At 40.3% G+C, this 19,634-nt stretch overlaps 1 protein-coding gene across 1 annotated transcript; it reads left to right on the forward strand.

Moving 5' to 3' along the window:
- The first annotated feature begins 690 nt into the window (after nucleotides 1-690).
- Nucleotides 691-15,744, forward strand: LOC101850715 (T-complex protein 1 subunit eta). Its single transcript, XM_005097457.3, has 12 exons — nucleotides 691-798; nucleotides 3,061-3,214; nucleotides 4,336-4,442; nucleotides 5,809-5,934; nucleotides 6,713-6,765; nucleotides 8,183-8,354; nucleotides 9,170-9,334; nucleotides 9,629-9,762; nucleotides 11,106-11,258; nucleotides 12,132-12,283; nucleotides 14,018-14,206; nucleotides 15,261-15,744. The coding sequence occupies exons 1-12, from the start codon at nucleotides 787-789 to the stop codon at nucleotides 15,473-15,475; spliced, it is 1,632 nt and encodes a 543-aa protein (XP_005097514.1). The 5' UTR covers nucleotides 691-786; the 3' UTR covers nucleotides 15,476-15,744.
- Nucleotides 15,745-19,634: the final 3,890 nt, after the last annotated feature.

Genomic DNA, 19,634 nt, shown 5'->3' on the forward strand with positions numbered 1-19,634 from the left:
GCCACTCCCCTGCCTACTATAATTACTTACTTTTTCAAAGTCAATGGTTGTCTGATACGAATTAAAGGTATTATAACCTATGGCACCCGATAAAAAGGATTTTTAACACGGAAGAAAAGAAAAGCGTAACAACTACCCAAACCGTGCAAAAACAATGCCCCCCCCCCCCCCCCCCCCCCATCGGAAATCGAAAAATCATTTTTAAAAAAATATTCCAGGCTACTCTTATTACTGCTAGAATCTACATTGCTTCACTGCTTCATTGGAAATGGTACATAATAATATATACATGTATTCGAAAACACCCCCCCCCCTCCCCCCGCTGGAATTTCACGAAGTTGACCTCAAAGCTCCCCCCCCTTTTTTTAGTCTTCCAGATTTTGCATTTTTTCTGTAGACATGTCCTGTGCAGAGAAATTTTAATAAGAACTGACCCATGTCATTGTTGTTGTTGTAACGACATAATAAACCTTATATTGCATATAAACATAAATTCAGCTTAATTATTAACTAAGCTGTTGTCCTTTTTGTAACTTCCCTTGAAGAAAAGACTGTTCCGGCGTGTACTGTCGTGCTGCGTTTAAATTCAATTCAATGTTGAACCTGTTTCTGAACTGGGTTTAACACGAAATCTGACAAAATTATTGAAAGAAGAGATTCATAAATGCATGTAACTACATGTAAATATTATGCGAATGTACCTGAAGACCGGAAGTTTATACCCGGTTACGCATTGTCAGTTGAATTCCTAAGCAGAGTTACCGTTCTTCCAAATCGGCCTCAACAATGTCGAGAATGGTAAGTGAAGAGCATGAAACGGTTGATTGTGTATCGGTTGCCATCCATAGTTTTCTTTTGTTTGAAATTAAATGATTGGTTGTATTTGAAATCAAAATGTATGAAGCAAATGATTGCTTAGAGAATTTATGTATGAAGCTAATTTCGAACTGATACATCGAACTGATTTGTCTAGCAACAGCGGCGTCCGTCTTCCAGAATGTTCCGTGTAGTGTGTGTAGTCAACAAATCTAGTTTCTGGAATAAATGGACAATGCCATGGTGATATGGTCCTGGTCTTTGAATTTAATGTTATCTCAGATGTTGTGTCTCTATTATTGAAGCCTAGCAACTATAACTAGATCTAGATCTAGACTAGTATAGTAAGTAGAGAGATCTGGTCTAGACTGGGTGTTGTTTGTTATTAGGTTACCTTGTTATTATTAGACTGAGAATAGAGTGACTGCTGCAACTTCAACCACCCATGACTCATGTGAATCAAATATTTGGTCATTCAGTCTTGACTGTACTTGTTAACCCATTTCTAGATCTACGAGAAATGTGTAGAATCCAGATCAAGTCGTTGGCTTCGATCTCAACTCAACATAGGAATTAGCTGAAAAAAATTCCAATTCCTAACACGTCCGCTATTTTCCGTTTCAGGTTTCAAAATTGTGTTCCAAATATTTTGATCATGAATAATGTATGTGGGTAGATCTATCTAGATCTAGATCTAGATTTAGATCTAGATCTAGATTAGATCTAGTGACAGTATGACTCTCGGCTTGATTGAACTTTGGTGGACCCACCGTGTTTATATGTATTAATGCGCATTAGGCAAACAACGGACCTATACAGTCATGGGTCCTAATCGACTGCTACGCAAACTAGTTCCCGACGATGCGAGGCGGAGTGAGTGAGACTTGTTCCAGGCGACGCGAGGCGGGGTGAGTGAGGGCTGCGAGAATGCCACGAAAGAGAGAGAGAGAGAGGGGGGGGAACGAGACAAAGTTGTAAACCGACCTGCATTTTAATTTCTTCCTGCACTGTCTGTTCTGGCACCTCCAAATTTCTTAAATCCTTTAATGACGAAAAATATGCACCACAATTGCATGTTGTCGTTACAATGGAATGTAAAATCTCTGCTAAACGACAAAAATAGTCATGATAGGAAGCCATTGTTCGACATCATGCCTCATCGACAAACAAGGTACTAACTAAAATGAACGGGACAATGCAGCAATGCAGAGATACCCAGATGACCTATCAGTTCAAACAATGCAAATTAGCATGCGTGCGCGTGAGCCCGCAATTGCCCATTGTTGCGTAATTTCTTGGAGGCTGGCTTACGTTTGGTGGACCGCACTTTCAGCACTTAATTAAGTTATGATAACTTATAGATCTAGTATTCGACAGCCAGGGGTGGGTGGAGGGTTTCAGGGGGCCTGCCCCCCTGGCTACAGTAATAATTAAGAAAACACACATAGATAGACTACATTCAAATCAATAATAAAGAGAGAAAAGAAAAGTGGACCAGGAACATTTTAAATAGTTGGCTCTGCCGAAGAACTTTAGTGGACCCACTTTGCCAGCCTAGGCTAAGCCTAAGACTAGAGATACCATGAGAGATAGAGGCGCGGGTGAAGTTTACCGGACCAGTGAAGAGAGGGGGAGACTAGATTGACCAATCAGCGCTTGGGTCTAGCCACTTGCGCGCACTCGAGGGCTTTGCCGTCGAAAAATCCGGCAGAAACTTTCAGTTGACTATATGTGCCCGAAGTGAGAGGATGCAGGCAAGGGAGGAAGAGCAGAGAGAGCGCGCTCGCGATGCTAGGCCGCGCAAGGAAGTACAGTGGACCAGCGCATGGCATCACACGACGCCCAAAAAAAGTAGTTCCGGCCCCTCCTAGCGGTGGGTCCACCAAAGTTCAATCTTACCTGATTATCATTGATTTAATTATGTAAAATAGGTAGGATATCGGGCTTACCGAGTTGTGGAGACCAAATTCATTGAAGAAACGTAGGGTAAGCCTTACAAAATACAAAAGTTCTTCAAATTCAAAACAAGCTTTCAATTTCATCCTCAGACCCCAGCCTCAGCCAATAATAGCACTTTCTTTTCATTCAGTCCATTCCAAGACCAAAATTTAAACATTGTCAAAGTGTACACTGACACTAGACTATAGTTAGGTCTATGTAGCGTAGTATAAAATCTGATGAGATTTCATGGTATTGCTGACTTCGCATGGTGCATTTATTTTAATTTTTCTATTCTTGTTGCAGAATGCACCAATTATTCTGTTGAAAGAGGGCACTGACACCTCACAAGGCAAGCCTCAGATTTTGAGCAACATCAGTGCCTGTCAGACCATCGCTGATGCTGTCCGCACAACTCTTGGCCCCAGGGGCATGGATAAACTCATTGTGGATGACAAAGGTAATCAATTTCCCAACCCTATTAAATTTTCTGAGGGCTGTAAGTTTCTGTGATATTGTAGGCAGATTTGCCAAGTGATTTGATAAAATCAGAGCCTACTGATTGGACTGGCATTAAGTTATATTTGATCTGTCTCGTACAGCTTACTGTAAACGAAGTGGCTAGTTGACGGCAATGGCTAGCCGTACTTAGATCAAAGTTTGGCCCTATTGGCCGAAACCTGTTGAGTCAATAGGTCTCATTAGATCTAATAATTATTCAGGTTTAAAATATATATGCATGTCAGTCAGTAAGGCACCTTTTGGTTTCGTCTGAAATACAAATACTTTAGGTATTGCAAACTAAAATTGTATTTACAATTTTCTTTCATCATTATTAAGAACGGCTAGCCTACCAATCGAGCTGTACTTAAACCTAGCCGTCTAAGTACGGCTAGCATGGCAGTCTGGCTGTACTTATTTTAGGCCCTATTAGAAACCTGTTGAGTACACAGGTCTTATTAGTTAATTATTCAGATTTAAAATACATGCACTGTCAGTAAGGCACCTTTTGGTTTCGTCCCAAATACAAATATATGCTTTAGGTATTAAGAACTAAAATAAATTAATTTACAATTCAATAGGCCTATTTTTTGCTGTTTGTCAGTCTAGCCATCATATAAGTACGGCTAGCCCAGCTGTCTAGCTGTCATTAAGTACGCCTGCCTCTTCCTACTGTAAACGACATCAAGATGTGCAGGTTCGTTTAAAATATTTGCATGACTTATTGTAATTGACATGAAAATACACATTTTATTGTATAATAATCTTTTTATCTAAGTCTAATTGGGTTGTGGAGACTGATTTTTTTTCCTCAAAATTTAATCCTACCTTTAGGGAGGATTGTGAAAACTCTCATGGCAAAAGAATTATAAGAGAACTGTTTTTGCTGTAACACTCACTCAATGGTAATGGTAATACAAGTTTGTTTTATTCTATTGCTGGTTAGTTTGTTCAGAGGAAGTTACTTTCATATTGTTTTCACTCTACCTTTCTTTGCTCACATTTGGTTTAATCAGAATTGTTGTTTTTGAAGAGCCATTTGCGTTTTATTTAATTAATTTTTTTGTTCAATATTTACAGGTGGTGTTGTTATATCCAACGATGGAGCAACCATTCTGAAGACACTTGATATTGTTCATCCAGCTGCGAAAACCTTGGTGGATATTGCCAAGTCTCAAGATTCTGAGGTATTTTCTGATGCAGAGCAAAAGGAAGAAAGCTATTTCTTTTATTTTCAATATTTTAATGTTAGATTATTCTATACCTTTAAAATTTTATATATGAAGATGTGGGGAAGGTGCGTATTTTGTTCTTTTTATACTTTGATAGCTATTGGGGTTTTTTTTTGTTGGAGATGTAGGCCTGCTGTGTCACTTAAATACTTTTAAGATTCAAGACGTGAAGGCTTTTCGTTTTCTAGTGGTATTGAATGTTTTTCTTTTTGAGTGTTAAACTAGAACAAGTTTCATAATTTATTTGTCTCTTAGTGGTGTCTAGGTGTAATGGTTGAGCTCTTCATGTGATACGTGTGTGAGTTTGATTCTGGCTTAGTATCTCTGCCCCTCTGGAATTTAATGTTCCACTCAGTGTAGGTTGGCCCTGGAAGGCAAGGTTGAAGCACCCACCACGTGAATGGTTTAATATGGCTTTAATAGATTTTATGGAAATACTTTTGTATTAGTGTTAGTTTCAAATTCAATATTCAATTATTTCAATTGCTTTTTGCTTGGTTATGTGGTGTTGGTGGTCTGTTGGTTAGATTTTGGGGTCCGTATTGGAAAGGTAGTGGGTTCAAATATCATGAGATGCCTGACGTTGCTCCTTCCTTGGCAAAGGCACTTTAAAGGAATATTCCTCACTTCACCCAGGTTGTAATGGGTACCTGACTATGGACAGTGAAAGATCTTGTCAGTTTGTTGTTGTTTGAATGTGTGTTGTCCCGATCTTGCACTGTATGCTTCCTGGGAAGCCCAGAATGTTTCTGAGTGTTTTAAGGTCTACTTGGGTAATTATAGAATAGATTGTAATTATGTGTATAGAGCTTGCTGTTGAGCGGAGATGTGCACTAGACGAAAAGGCTGTTATTATAATAATTTATCATTTTATCTATTCAAACTGCTTCCTCCACGAAGACATGCGTATAATTTTTGTTTATTTCTTTGCTGTGAAATTTGAAACTCTTCACTAACAATTTTTTAATGTTTCCCTCACCTTACTTGTTAATGGGCTGCCTCAGACAAAAAATGAAGAGATTGTGTAGTGGTACCAGATCAGTTTTCCTGGTGTATTTTCCTGCTTTGATAATTATTTTTGGTCTTGCAAGCATGTACAGTTAAAACTGTCTGAGACCGCCATCCATTGTTGTCAAGAACAAAAAATGGATGTCTTGGTGGACGTCTTGTATAGTGTCATGTGAAAAACCAAAATGCTAGGGAGGAAAATTGGAAGCGGTCATTTGTACGAGAGATTGTCTGATGCCGGTGGCCGTTAGAGCAGGTTTGACTGTATCTAAAGGCAGACTTCAAATTTATTCCATGAATTCTTTTGTTTCAGGTTGGAGATGGCACAACATCAGTTACGCTTCTTGCTGGAGAATTCTTGAAACAGTTCAAGCCCTTTGTTGATGAAGGTGTGCACCCACAGATTATTGTGCGGGCAGTACGCAAAGCCTTGGCCATGGTATGTTGTTAATATTGGGGTAGTTAGAGTGATATCAGTCTAAGTAATAAGTTTTGTGATTGATTTGCCACTCAGAAATTATTTTTGGTGGGGGGGGGTATTAATGTCAAAGAGGTTAGAGGCAGTATGTGCAGCTCTGAAAAGTTTGTCTAGGGCATTATTTTGGTGCCAAGCTCCTGGAATAGGAATGCTTGCTTTCTCGTATTTTTATTTCCAGATTGTCCATTTTGTGCTATGAGTAGTAGTTACTTAAGGTATAACTGGAGTTGTCTTATACCATGTATATATGAAAGAATGGTTCTTATGTTCAGAGTATAATTTAAATATTTTACTCATTTTAGGGGTAGTGGGAGGAATTGTGATGGTGCATCTTACATTAATGCACTTGAGAAAATTAGCTCCTGACTATTTCATCACTTAAACCGTCATTGTGTTTATAAATTTAGTCAGGTTTGGTTGAACCTGATTCACATTGCCAGTATAAGTGCTAAATACTCCATGTAGTATGTGTTAAAATGGAGTTCTTAGGATAGTCATCAGATTATGTTGTACTTTTTGGAATGGAGCTTGTTTTCATGCCTTGCTGAAAGTTATTTTGCTATGGATTAAGACTTATGTTGAATTGTTTTTTTATCAGGATATTGTTATGTGCTGTTGTTTTAAAGTTTAACACGCTGCTTGTCTGTCAGTGGCTCATGTTGAATATAATGCAAAGTAAAAATAGAGCAAGAAACAAAATGCTGCCAGATGCCTAGTTTTGACTTTGTTTCTACTACAGGCTCTAAAGAAAATTGGTGACATTGCTGTCGGAATCAAAAAGGATGACCCCAAGTAAGTTGTGTAATGCTTACTTGCTGTTTATGTTTCATATTTTTTTAAAGTTAATTTTGGCTTATTTATAGAATCTGCCATGTGGTATGTGGACCATGCAGTGCGTATCTTGTTGCAATATGGATAAGAAGTTATTGCCGTGAAATAAATGTTTCATATAACTTTTAAGTGATTGATATGTCCATAATTCTGACGGGGCCGACCTGTGTGTCATTAGTATGAAGCCATACATTGTTCAGACTTTAAGATTTAAATGAAGGTAGCATTCAATATTTGTAATAAGATGGGAGAAAAACAGATTTTCAGTTTTGAGCTTTTGAATTTATAAAATACAGTCAAACCTTTGTAAGACGGCCACCCATTGTCAAGGAGAAAAGTGGCCGTATAAGACAGGTGGCCGTCTTAGGCTCGACTGATCAAGATGATGAATACAAACCATTCCCATCTGAGATCCCAATCGAAAGTAGCCGCATTGTTGTTTTTGTTGTTGTTGTTGTTGGTGGTGGTGGTTTGTATTGTTTGTAATTTTTATTTTGTCGCTGATTTTGCACAAGGGTGACAATAGAACGAAATGTATCGGACGAGGAAAACCGAGTGCCATGTTAAAACAAACACATGGGTGGCCACCGCTCGGAGAACGAGCGACGCTTCTGTCACAAGTTCATGTTGACGTCCATTGCTACTTTGTTACAGACTGGGTAAACAGTGACCACTCATCTCACTTACGATTTGTGTACGAGTTCTGGGCAGGGCTTATGGGTAATGAGGGATCACACGCTTACCTCACCAGCAGTTGAAAATTGGTAGCTATTGGTCAACAGTGGGAGGGGCCAACGCAACATGACCGGTTGAAGGGACTACCTAACAACGACAGGTGATTGAATTGTGACGGCTCGCCCACAACGCCAGGGGCCAATGCACAATTTATGACTAAACGTAATGGAGTCACTAAGGTGGCCGTCTAAGACAGGTGTAATTGCTTAGTGTGATAGGGGTTGTGTGTTAAAATATGGTGGCCGCGTTGGACAGGTGCTCGTTTTACAAAGTTAAATTATATAGAAAAAACGCAAGGGGGGAAATGGAAAGTGGCCGTTTGTACAGGTGGCTGTTAGGGCAGGTTTTACTGTAGTTGATTTCGATTACGGTGTATCTTGGTTCATTGGTATCCTATATAACTTTTCAGAATTCTGGGCGTTTAGGTTCATAGGTAAACACAAATGGGAATCCCTAAAGCATGTTAGGTATTATAGTATACGCCTTGAAGGCCGGTAGTCGGATTTATTGTTTTGTAATAATGTGAATCAAAATTTAATTAAAAGCTTTTGACTTTTGCAATTTGATGAACAAAGAGTGGATAAATGTCGTTATAATTGTTGTGATACCAGCTGACGTGTGTGAAAACTTGTCATATTTCCAGAGAACTGAGGGAACTGCTGGAGAAATGTGCAGCAACAGCCCTCAGCTCCAAACTGGTGGCTGCCCACAAGGAATTTTTCTCAAAGATGGTGGTGGATGCTGTTCAAATGTTGGATGAGTTGCTCCCCCTCAACATGATTGGCATCAAGAAGGTCCAGGGTGGTGGTCTGGAGGTAGGCACTTTCATTGTTGTGGTTCTTCTCTTATTTTGAAATGCTTTGGACCAACTGTTAAGTGATGGTTCTGTTGAAGTTGACTACAGATCTTTCTGGCCTTTGGTAAATATCACTCATGTTCCATTTGTATTTTTGCCCATCCACAGAACACTTGTTTTGTTTAGGAGAGGGGTAGAAAAAAGTCTTAACCATTATTCTTTAGTAGCAATGCTCATAAAATATTGTGACTTGAGAAAAAAACTTATTTTAGTTGTACCAGATGACTAATAACAATGGTTAATGCACTTTGAAATTTAGAATGAATTGCACGGTCAATAAGAAAGATGTCAAGTGTTGAAGCCTCTGCTTTGTGACCTGGAATTTTTCCCTTTCTAAATGTATGGGGATTTTGCTGAGTTTGGATACTTAGCTGGTACATTTTTGTCTGTCTAGTTTTAAATGCTCTGATCTCCAATTTGGGGTGTGTGTGCTGTAAGGTTTCTTTGTTGCAGCAGACGTCTATTTTCATTTTTGTTAAAAACAGCGCTTTTTGAAATTTCCGCAACAGTATTGTGGAAAACACGCCCACCCTTGCTGCTACAGTGGTGTCTAGTTGTTGTTGGGTTTTTTTTGGGTGGGGGGGGGGGAGGTTGTGTTTACCGTTCCTTCGTTATTGGGTAGGTGTAACCGATTTGATAAGCACTAGAAATATAACTATTTAAAAGCCGAGCATTTTTGTCTGGCATTGTGTGGAATTTCATATTGACCTGTCTTTTTGATGTCTCCATTTGTGCCGGGATTTTTTGCTAATTCAAAATATTTACATTTTTCAGGAATCACTTCTTGTTGCTGGTGTGGCTTTTAAGAAAACATTCAGCTATGCTGGATTTGAAATGCAAAGGAAGAAATATTACAACCCAAAGATTGCTCTTTTGAATGTGGAACTGGAACTGAAGGCAGAGAGGGAAAATGCTGAAGTCAGAGTGGACTCTGTTGAGGTACAAAAAAGTCAAATTTCAGTATGTGCTAATGTCATTAGAAAGAATTTGATTTGAAAACTTATGTATAAAATTTTCTAAGTTTGTAGGTTGTTGCTTCTCTTTTTTTGACATCCCTAGCCTTTCTTGGAAAGATATGTGCCAACTCTTGTAAAATCAGTCAAAAAGTCTTTTCACATTGAACATTCCCCCCCCCCCCTCCTTTTATAGCTTTTCTTCTCTTCCGTATTCCTTACTATTGTTCAATGCCATTTGGAGTTTATATTTGAATGCCAAATTTTGCATTGCTTCCAGGAGTATCAAAGTATTGTGGATGCCGAGTGGAAGATCTTGTACGACAAACTGGAGAGCATCCACAAGTCTGGAGCCAAAGTGGTCTTGTCTAAGCTCCCGATTGGAGATGTGGCAACACAGTACTTTGCAGACAGGTAATGTGAAACTTTTTTGTTTTAACTCATTGAATCCTGGGCCTTTCCCGGTGGCTATTCACTGGTACCTAGAAAAAAGTGCTATGTTAACCCTAGAAGCGCTCAGCGTTTCACCGGAAGTAACCCGCCAAAAATGCCTCGCCGCCACGGCTGATCAGTTGTAAACATTGGGGTTTGGCGGGGGGGAAACAGCTGAGATACCCGAAATGTATACCTGCTACTGAAAAATGACCATTTACGACTCAACGGATGATAAAAAGCATATAAAAGCATATATTTTCTTTAAGCTGATAGAATGAGCCATTCAAATATGATTAGCGATCAAATAAATACAAACAAAGCTGAGAACGCGATAGACTCAACAATTAATACATCAGCAGGGCGAAACAAGTGATAACACATAGCGTGTAGTCACTCAGCGGGACCGCGTCACTTTATCGATCGATATCTCGGCCAAGAGACGCTCTACGAGGTCAAGATAACTTGCAAAGTCATTGGTCACTATTTATAACTTTGGCCTGTAATTGACTACGTCATTTCCATATAAGGAACACTGGAATTTTCCATTGAAAAGGGTCAGCGTCTATGCCCTTTATATAGGGCCTGCGCGCTTCCTGGTCGAAGTAGGTCAGCCTTATATATAGGGCCTGCGCGCTTCCCGGGTAGCCCGGCTCACGCCCTTTATATAGGGCCTGCGCGCTTCCAGGGTTAAAAAAAAATTTTGTTCACTTTTAATAAACCAAACAAGAAATTTATTTCTATTGCAATCTCTGTCATGTGGAAAATGGGATTGCTCACAAAACTTCCCGCTATTCACATACATTTTGCATACGCTTATATGGCTTATATCACTGCTCACCAATGACACTCTTTAGTAGCGAAACTTGTTACAAAAAATTAATTTTATAGTGAACACTTTCTTGCACTACAGGTTCTCAAAACATGTGTTCAATAAGCTTACTGTCGCAGTGAGAAGAAAGGGCAGACTTATTTTTTAAAGTTCTATGTCCAAGCTCATGGAATGTAAACCTTTTAAAATCTGTAGAAGCCACCCGTTATTTTTTTATTCTTGTTTATTGAGGAATTTTCCAGAATGAAGCTAGCGGGTGTTTAAAAAAATGTTGAACTAATAAGACAAATGGATACAAGTCATTTTGCAAAAGCTGGAGAGTTTATGTTAGATAAGTGTGGAAATATTTGATAAGTTGCACCGTAAATTTTTTACCACACTTTAGTTGACAGCTTAGCGTAATATTTTATTGAAAAACCATAGCTTTTGAATTTTGAATGCTGAAGCTGTACATCAAAAATTGATTCTATTTTCTGTTTTGTTTCCTCTCCAGGGACATGTTCTGTGCAGGCCGTGTGCCAGATGAGGACCTGAAGCGTACCATGAAAGCATGTGGTGGCTCCATTCAGACATCTGTACAGAACATGACTGCTGATGTTCTGGGCTCATGTGAAACCTTTGAGGAGAACCAAGTTGGTGGAGAAAGGTTAGTAGAATACACATTAAAAAAAATAAAAAATCCTGAAAGAATAATTGATTATTCTGCTTGTCTTTGGTGAAACATCTCATAGGTGTCTATATGGTTTTTCTAATAGATGAAACAGTAGGTGTCTGTACTTTGTCAAATGAATGACAAAGTGGCCTGAACTATTAGTAAGTTTGTAAGTTTTTGTATTTGAAAGTATGTTTGGGGGGGGGGTAGGGAGTGTGTAGAGTAACGGTAGAGTTTGGGCCACTGGTAGATTGTTCTGGGCACATTTTTCTGATCAATAATTCTTTACGTTCTGTCAGCTGAAAAAAAATTTATTTTTGGAACCCTTTGGCCCTCGACTCTCTATTTCACGGGCAGGGGTATGTAGTCAAAGTAAAAATGAGGTGCAGACTGTAGGAGTTATTCTCTTTTTAATTCTCTGTCGTTTTCTGTCTTTTTTTTATTGTTTCTTTTCCTCTTTAGAAATATGAGGTATGTGATATGAGGATGCCTGCGCAAGGTCAGCTTTTTATATAGTTTTTAGGTTTTGTAAGTCTGTCGTGCGCTTGCCCCCTAGCATAATACATAAATTTAGGGTGATGTTTATTTTTTCTCCCCCCAAGCACAAAATAGCTGTGGGTGGTTGATGGGTGCTCTGGTGTGGTTTACTTCTTCGTTTGTGTCAAACAACTTTCTTCCTTATATCTCCTTTTTTATGTTTGTTTCTCTCTTGTAACACCTATCTTTGGCATTTTCATGACTTGATAATGTTGCAATTGCCGTAAAACTCCTCCTACTACAAAACAAAATAGCTGTTTACTTTTCAGAATGTCTCCCATAAATTCTAATCAGGTTTTAATGTTACAACGGATATTTTTTGTTTTACAGGTTCAATTTCTTCAAGGGGTGTCCCCAGGCAAAGACCTGTACAATCATTCTTCGTGGTGGAGCAGAGCAGTTTATGGAAGAGACCCACAGATCCTTGCATGATGCCATTATGATCGTGAGGAGAGCAATGAAAAATGATTCAGTTGTAGCAGGTATGCAGTTCTTTTATATTTATTGTGTTACCACTTTTCCTCTTGTTATATATAGATTCGTTAGAATGGCTTCACCTGTTGTTTTTTTCTAAAAAAGATTTGCACTGTGTGGGTGGGCAGGCTTCTTTGTGTTGAATGTTTTCTCTGAAGTACACCAGAGTCTGATTATGTTTGCACACTCACAAACACCTTGGGGTGGCTAAAACATACGGGCTAGCTAAATCAGCGTCCGCGAGTAACGAACTACTCGCTGGCACTACCTGCAAACGAGCGGACGGGTAACGAACTGTCTGTTTGTGGAAAGTAGTTCGCTACTCGCCACACAATGGACAGAGACAACAGTTCATTTAGCGAACGAGCGGGCGGATGGAGAGGCTGCATGCGGGCGAGCGGGCAGCGACCCCTTCTACCTTCTATTGGATACTACTTACACCCCCCCACCCACTCACACACATTGTAACTAGGCGTTCATGGCGGAAATTTTTCTAAAAAAAACAACCCCAAAGGCCTTTGGGAATTCTTTAAGCTTCGACTTTGGGAATTCTTTAAGCTTCGACTTCCCGATAATTGGGACATAAACAGTGTTCCCACACACAAGGTGAAAGGTTACACTCATAGTACTACGTCACCAGCCTCTTCACTCCCTGTGGCACCGCTAGTGGCTTGAAACATTAGGCCTAATTAACAAACAATAGACGATGGGTCTAATCTCGCGTCGAGTATCTCGTCTGCTAGAGTTCGCTGCCCACTCAGAGAATAAAATTGTGGAGAGGATCTAAGAAACGAACTGACTTGAGGCTTGAGGTCCGCCGTCCACTCGCTGAGAGAGTAAAAGTGTGGAGCAGACCCAAAAAACCCCAACCGTGTTGAGGTTCGTAGTTCGCTCGCATGGCCGTCCGTTACCCGCTCGCTCTGACTGAATCCGCGAGTAACAAACCCGTCCGTCCGCTCGCCTCAACTCTACTAAAACAGCAGCTGGACATGGATGACTGGTGCCTGTATAAATAAATTATTGATGGTCAAGGACACACCTCGTGATTTGATTATAATAATAAATAGCATTTGTATAGCCCATATCCCCGCTCAACAGCAGGCTCTATGCACTTTACACTATATTATTACCCTAGCAGACCATAGAACACTCAGAAACATTCTCAGCTTCCCGGGAAGCATACAGTGCAAGCAGCTGATTAAGCGCTTAAACACTAACAAACTGACAAGATCTTTCGCTGTCTATAGCGGGGTACCCATTCCCCCCTTGGTGAAGTGAGGAAAATTCGTGTAAAGTGCCTTTCCCAAGGACACAATGTCGGGCCCCTGACAGGATTCGAACCCACGACCTTACGGTTGCGAGTCCGAGAGCCTAACCACTAGGCCACCAACGCCATGATTATAAAGTGTACTGGATGTGCCTAAGCTTCACCTAAGGAGAGTATTGCAACGTTTGGTAAGGAGAAAATAGTGTGCTAACTCTGAAACTGGATTGTATGTAGTTTTCATGATTTGAGCTGAGACTGTCTGAGATCTAGATTGTGTACTTAGAAGAAGCACAGATCTAAAAAAAAAAAAAAAAAAAAAAAAAGAAATTTATTATGTTTGTAAATATTAATTTTTTTTCAGTTTCACAATTGTCCATTTCTCAGTGGAATGTGATTGTTTTGGTGTGAACTTGTGTTTTAGTGTGTCTCAACAATGTAAAACAATGTCATTTTTTTTTCTATTCGTCACCATCAGGGGGTGGAGCCATTGAGATGGCACTGTCAAGTCACCTGAGGGAACAGTCGCGCACCATTCAGGGCAAGGAGCAGCTGCTGATTGCAGCTTACGCCAAAGCCCTAGAGGTCATCCCAAGACAGCTCTGTGATAATGCTGGGTTTGATGCGACCAACATCCTGAACAAGCTGAGACAGAAGCATGCAACAGGTGAGCCATCCAGTGTTTGTATAAAGAGTATTGTTGGACAGGTGTTTAGATGTAGAAAGCCCAAAAGTTTAGAATTTTAACAGAATGGCAGTTTTTTAGTCTGTTGTAAGTGTTCCATAAATTTTTTGTTAATATTCAAATTCTAAATGCTGAAAAAAAAGAACCCCCCCCCCCCCCAACAGGAAAGGCTTGTATACAACAACAAAAAAAAAGCAATATTATAAAAGCCCAAAACTGTGTAAAGATATACTTCTTGTGCAGAATAGACATTAAAAACAATAGCGGAGACATTCAAAGTTTTCTGTCAAAAATGTTGGAATGTCAATTACACTTCCAATGCTCTCTCTGATACCTGTGGCTAGCTTAGTCAACCTATTGTGTACGTTTGTACAGAAGAATCTATAGCGGGCCTTACCGGAGTCGCCTTTTTTTTTCTTTTTTCTATGTAAACTCAATTACCTGTGCCAGGGTATAATGGGGTAGGGAAAATCCCGAACTTGGATGCAGCGGGAGAGGTCGAGCGAACTCTAGCTGGGGGGGAAGGGGGTTGGGGGCTGTAGGCAGGCTCCAAACAGGCTGTCGGTGGTACTGCGTTGTGATTGGCCAATCCAGTGGTAAGTGAGGTGGGGGCAAAGGGCAGAGAGGGATGTCTAAGATGGCCACTGTAATCCTCAACAATGGGTGGTTTTCTTAGACAATTTCGACTGAATCTGAAAATTTCGTTGCCTTCATAGATTGTCTGCTGGTGCAGAAATTTGGGCTGTTAAATGAAAGACGCCCTTGAAAGAGGACTTATGGCTCCCTTGGAAATTACTACCAGTTGTGGAATGAGTATTGAAAAGAGAAAGAGTATTTTATTTGGAATTAACTCTTTTAATGTATCTGTTTATACCTGCGTTACATAGTTAGGCAGCGTTTTCTTCCTTTGAGCTCTTTTCCGCAGGCCTAGTGGAAGTATGTCATGCTTAAATTTACAAACCTTTTATGCCATCACAATAATTGTGTGACTTGACCAGGATACAATTCTCACCGTCTATATTCTTGAATTTCACAGGTTCAAAGTGGGCCGGTGTGAACATAATGCAGGAAGACATCTCTGACAACTTTGAGGCCTTTGTTTGGGAGCCTGCTATAGTCAAGATCAACGCACTGACTGCAGCTTCAGAAGCCTCATGTCTCATCCTGTCTGTCGATGAAACAATTAAAAATCCACGATCCGGACAGGAAGGAGGAGCACCCATGGGCAGGGGAAGAGGACGTCCTATGTAGATATCACAATGGGTCTTCGCATACTTATTTTTAAAAACATAGATATCTCGCTTGTGATGAGCCCTGAACATTTTGTACAATTTTTTTTTTTGTATTTAAAACCAGAGACAACACTTCAAACAAAAGCAAGATGGGCATTTTGATTTTGTAATCATCATCTGTGCTTACAGGGAAGCCTCATTTCCTATTTGTACATGTCATTGTGTGTGCTGGATTTATTCTGAACGTGTGCATGGTAGTATGCAATAAATGTGAGTTTTTTCATTTTACTTTAGTTTCCGAGATATTTATTTAAAGCTGGCTGTGGACAGCAAATATGTGTTCTCCATCCCTCTGTGGTCTCCTTGCCATCTCTGTGTTTTTTCTCAAACATGTTTTTTGTGGGTGGTCCACTATGTAGGTGCTTTTCCTTCCCATGAAGCTGCACCTCGTGCTCTGTTGTCTTTGCAGTCTAAATATTTTGCTGTAGGTTACAAGATTTCCGTGGGTGGTTGGCGGGTGCTCTGGTGTGGTTTGCTCCTTCTTTCCTATGAAATATCTATCGTCCTTACCTCCCCTTCTTCTTTTTTGTTTGTTACTCTCTTGTAACACCTCTAATCTTCTGGCGCTCATATGACCTTATGCATTTGCGAGTGCTGTAAAACCTCTACTAAAACTAAAACGAGATTTCCTGTTTTTTGTCTGCTGTTTACTCTGTGCCACTTACAGTTTTGTTTTCTTTGGGAAGCAAGACCAAAAAAGGCTAGTAGATGTTGGCAGGTTTTCTGATTTGGTTTGCTCCTTCTTTTCTGTTAAACATCTGTCGTCCACATGTCCCCTCTTTTTTGTGTTTGTTACTCTCTCGTAACACTTCCATTCTTCGGCACTTATATAACTTTATTGCGATGTTGCAACTGCTGTAAAACATGCACAAAAACAAAGGCTTCTAGATGTACAGTAATACAGTGGATTCTCAAACGGAACACGGTTTATCCAAAAACAACAGTTAGCGGAGGGAAAACAAAATCCCTGACTTTTTCCTTTGTCTTCGTAAAAAAACTATTGAAAAGTTGGAATGCTCCCATATCTCTCTCTTGCCCTTTTTAACTCCCAGTGGAGCATAGGCCATCAACACCTCTCCAGTGAAATGCTCCCATATTCTACACCAAAAAGAATGTTGACACAATCTTCACTTGCAACTCTCATCAAGTGTTACCTGTTTCTTGATACAGTGAAACTTGGATATATTGAAGTTATCGGGCCTGACCTTCAGTTTGATTGAATCCGAGTGTTCGTTATAGCAAACATGAGGTTTTTGGGTAGATAATTACAGTAGCAAGTTCAAGTAACGTATAAAGGAAGTAACAATTGGTACCTATATGCCTGCTTTTTTGCCCCTTTTCGACTTGCTCAGTCGAAATTTTTTTGGTTTTTAGTGAGAGGCATTTTCATTTCTTTGATGCCATATAAACCGCTGCATATTATATCGAAATGCTGGAAAATTCAAGCGCTCGCAAATGCATAAGATCATATGAGCGTGCGGGACACATTCATTAAGCCTTTTCAGTTTCGAAGAATTTCGAATTTCGCCCGGGTGCTGGCAGAAACCTACTCTTATCGCTTTTAGGACCACTAAGGGATCTTCAGCATGCTCTGTGCAGGTAAATTGGATCTCCAAGATTTTTTCGCCCTTACATGAGAAGGAAAGGTGTTTGATCTTACCTACCCTTAGATCAGGGTGTGGCTGAAACACAGCAGTGAGGAGCCAAGGAGTAGCAGCAGAAGTAAAAAGTCGGGAGCCCAGAGGAGGGAGCAGAAAATGAGTAGAGAGCTGGACAGGAGAACATTTTTAGAGAAGAAAAATTTCCCATCACTGTCACGTTTCGAACCTGGGACCTATTGAATAAGAGGGAAACACTGTATCTCTCGAGTAGTCGAGGAGATCCGCCTACATTGAATTCTACTATTAAGCACACACTGTGCAAAAGGGCAGATGTGTTCAAATGCACGCCTGTGTCATCTATCATGTATGAAGTATTGTTTGCCGAACAAGTTGTATTGCTGTGTAGGACCTAGTGGTACAAGACTAAGTACATGTATATGGCAAAGTTTGTATCTGCAGACCCGTGTGCAATTCATATGTAGATTATGCCAAAACGAGCCTATCATTTTACAGTGGAGTCCACTTCTGACGAGTCCTGAAATAACGAGAAGTCTGTTATAAAGACACTATTCGAAGACCCCGTTTTTTCCCTTCTTTATCTTTGTAAACGCAACGTACCACAGGGTGGGATGGGGGACAACACAGCGGGCGAGTTGGCCTAGAGCCAGAGCCCCTTCTTTCGGATCGCCAGCGCCGAGCTGTCAACATTGCTAGTGCTAGAGAAAGAAACCTGATTCGATTTTTGATCAAGTAAGACCTAGAGATCATGTTGAACAAAATCATCATATGGGGAAATACAAAAAGGAATAAACAGAACACCAAACTCATAGAATTGGCCTTCTTTACTATTTCCCTTGAATTTATTACTGGATCCCTTATAACGAGAATCCTGCTATAATGGACATTTCGCACCGGTCCCCTCCCTCTCGTTATAACAGGATCCCACTGTAATATATTGATTAGTAGCCGGGGGGAAAAATGACGCGTTTGTATCTCTCCTGGCATTCCACCCACACCCCGACCGCTTGTGCCCCTTTCCCCCCGACATATGCAAACAGTGAGTTATGTGTGTGTTCGTATGAAAGAAAGCCACTAATTGGTCGCCTAAGATATACACAAAAAAAGGCTAAATGAATGATGGTTCACGATGTAGGGTGCCCTAGATTGTTTACCGGAATAGAATAGACAAGGTTCATTGCAGGAGAAAAATGAACAAGCCACATCAGCTTTGTTGAATCTGAGCTTGCTCATTTATGTATTTGTTGAATCTGCGTTATTTTTGTTTATTTAAAAAAAAAAAAGGGGGGGGGGGGGGGGGGGGGTCCATCTCCTTTTGAAACAAGAGTTCCACTGTAGCAAAACAGCAGTAAGAGACACTAGAATGCATGTATGTTGATTCAAAGTCAGAGAGAAGCACCCCCAGTGTACTGTTTGCCTACGTTTATTACACACAACAATGGGCCTTCACATTGTGTATAGGCCCAGTGAAGCAAGGACAGCGAATGTATGTTTGACTTGATTTTTGATTAATCATGGTCTATTGTCTTTTAAGAAGTTAGTTCACATACCCACATAGGCCCTACACATGAACATGTGACAGCATGTGTGTTTCATGATATCTCTGGCATCGGGCGTTCTCATTCTAGACTAGTGCAGAGCATAGACTAATCTACTTTTGTGTGCTTATCTACTTTTTGAAGTTTTTTGTCTATATTTGTGTGATTGTTAGGTAAATTTAGCTAGCTGACATTGTCTAACAGAAAGCGCAATGCGCATAGCTTGCAGCTCGATTTACTGGTTACTAACATGGGTTGTTGGTGGGTTCTCTGGTGTGGTTTGCTCCTTCATTCCTGTCAAACATCTACATTTATTGTTCTTATCTCTCCTCCTATTCTTTGTTTATTAATTACTCTCTAGTAAGTGGGTGGTTTGCGGGTGCTCTGGTGTGGTTTGCTCCAAATAGCTCCTTCTTTACTACCAAACATCTATTGTCCTTATTAAATCTCTCCTCCTTCTCTTTTGTGTTTGTTACTCTTGTAACACCTTGTTTTTTGTTTTTTTTTGTAAGTGTTTTACGGCGCTCGCAACTGCGTAAGGTCTTATGAGCGCATGGAACACATTAAACCCTTTAATTTGGTAGGGAATTTTGAATTTAGCCGGGGTGGCGGCCGAAGCCTACTCTTATCGATTTTAGACCTCCAAGGGATCTTTAAACATGCGCAACTTGCACTTGGGTCCTCCAAGATTTTTTGTCCTGGTCCGAGAAGGCAAGGTGTAGATCTTTCCTACCAGAAGATCAGGGGTGTGGATGAAAGTGAATGACAGCAGTAAGAAGAAGCCAAGGAGTAGCAGTAGAAAGGCTGCAGAAAGAATCGGGAGCCCAGAGGAGGGGGCAAAGGAGGTGAGGGGGTTGGGGCAGAAAGAGGAGACTAAAGCAGACGACAGAACATTGCTAAAGAATAAAAAAGGAGACAAATTTAGAGAAGAAAATTTTTCTGTCGCTACCCTGATTCGAAC

The sequence above is a fragment of the Aplysia californica genome, unplaced genomic scaffold (genome assembly GCF_000002075.1).
Source record: "Aplysia californica isolate F4 #8 unplaced genomic scaffold, AplCal3.0 scaffold00155, whole genome shotgun sequence".
Lineage (NCBI taxonomy): Eukaryota > Metazoa > Mollusca > Gastropoda > Aplysiida > Aplysiidae > Aplysia > Aplysia californica.

What these genes read in the sequence shown, in the direction of transcription:
- LOC101850715 (XM_005097457.3), top strand. An exon ending in ACTCATTGTGGATGACAAAG is followed by an intron (nt 3,215 to 4,335) that starts GTAATCAATTTC and finishes CAATATTTACAG; the next exon opens with GTGGTGTTGTTATATCCAAC. An exon ending in GAGACAGAAGCATGCAACAG is followed by an intron (nt 14,207 to 15,260) that starts GTGAGCCATCCA and finishes TGAATTTCACAG; the next exon opens with GTTCAAAGTGGGCCGGTGTG.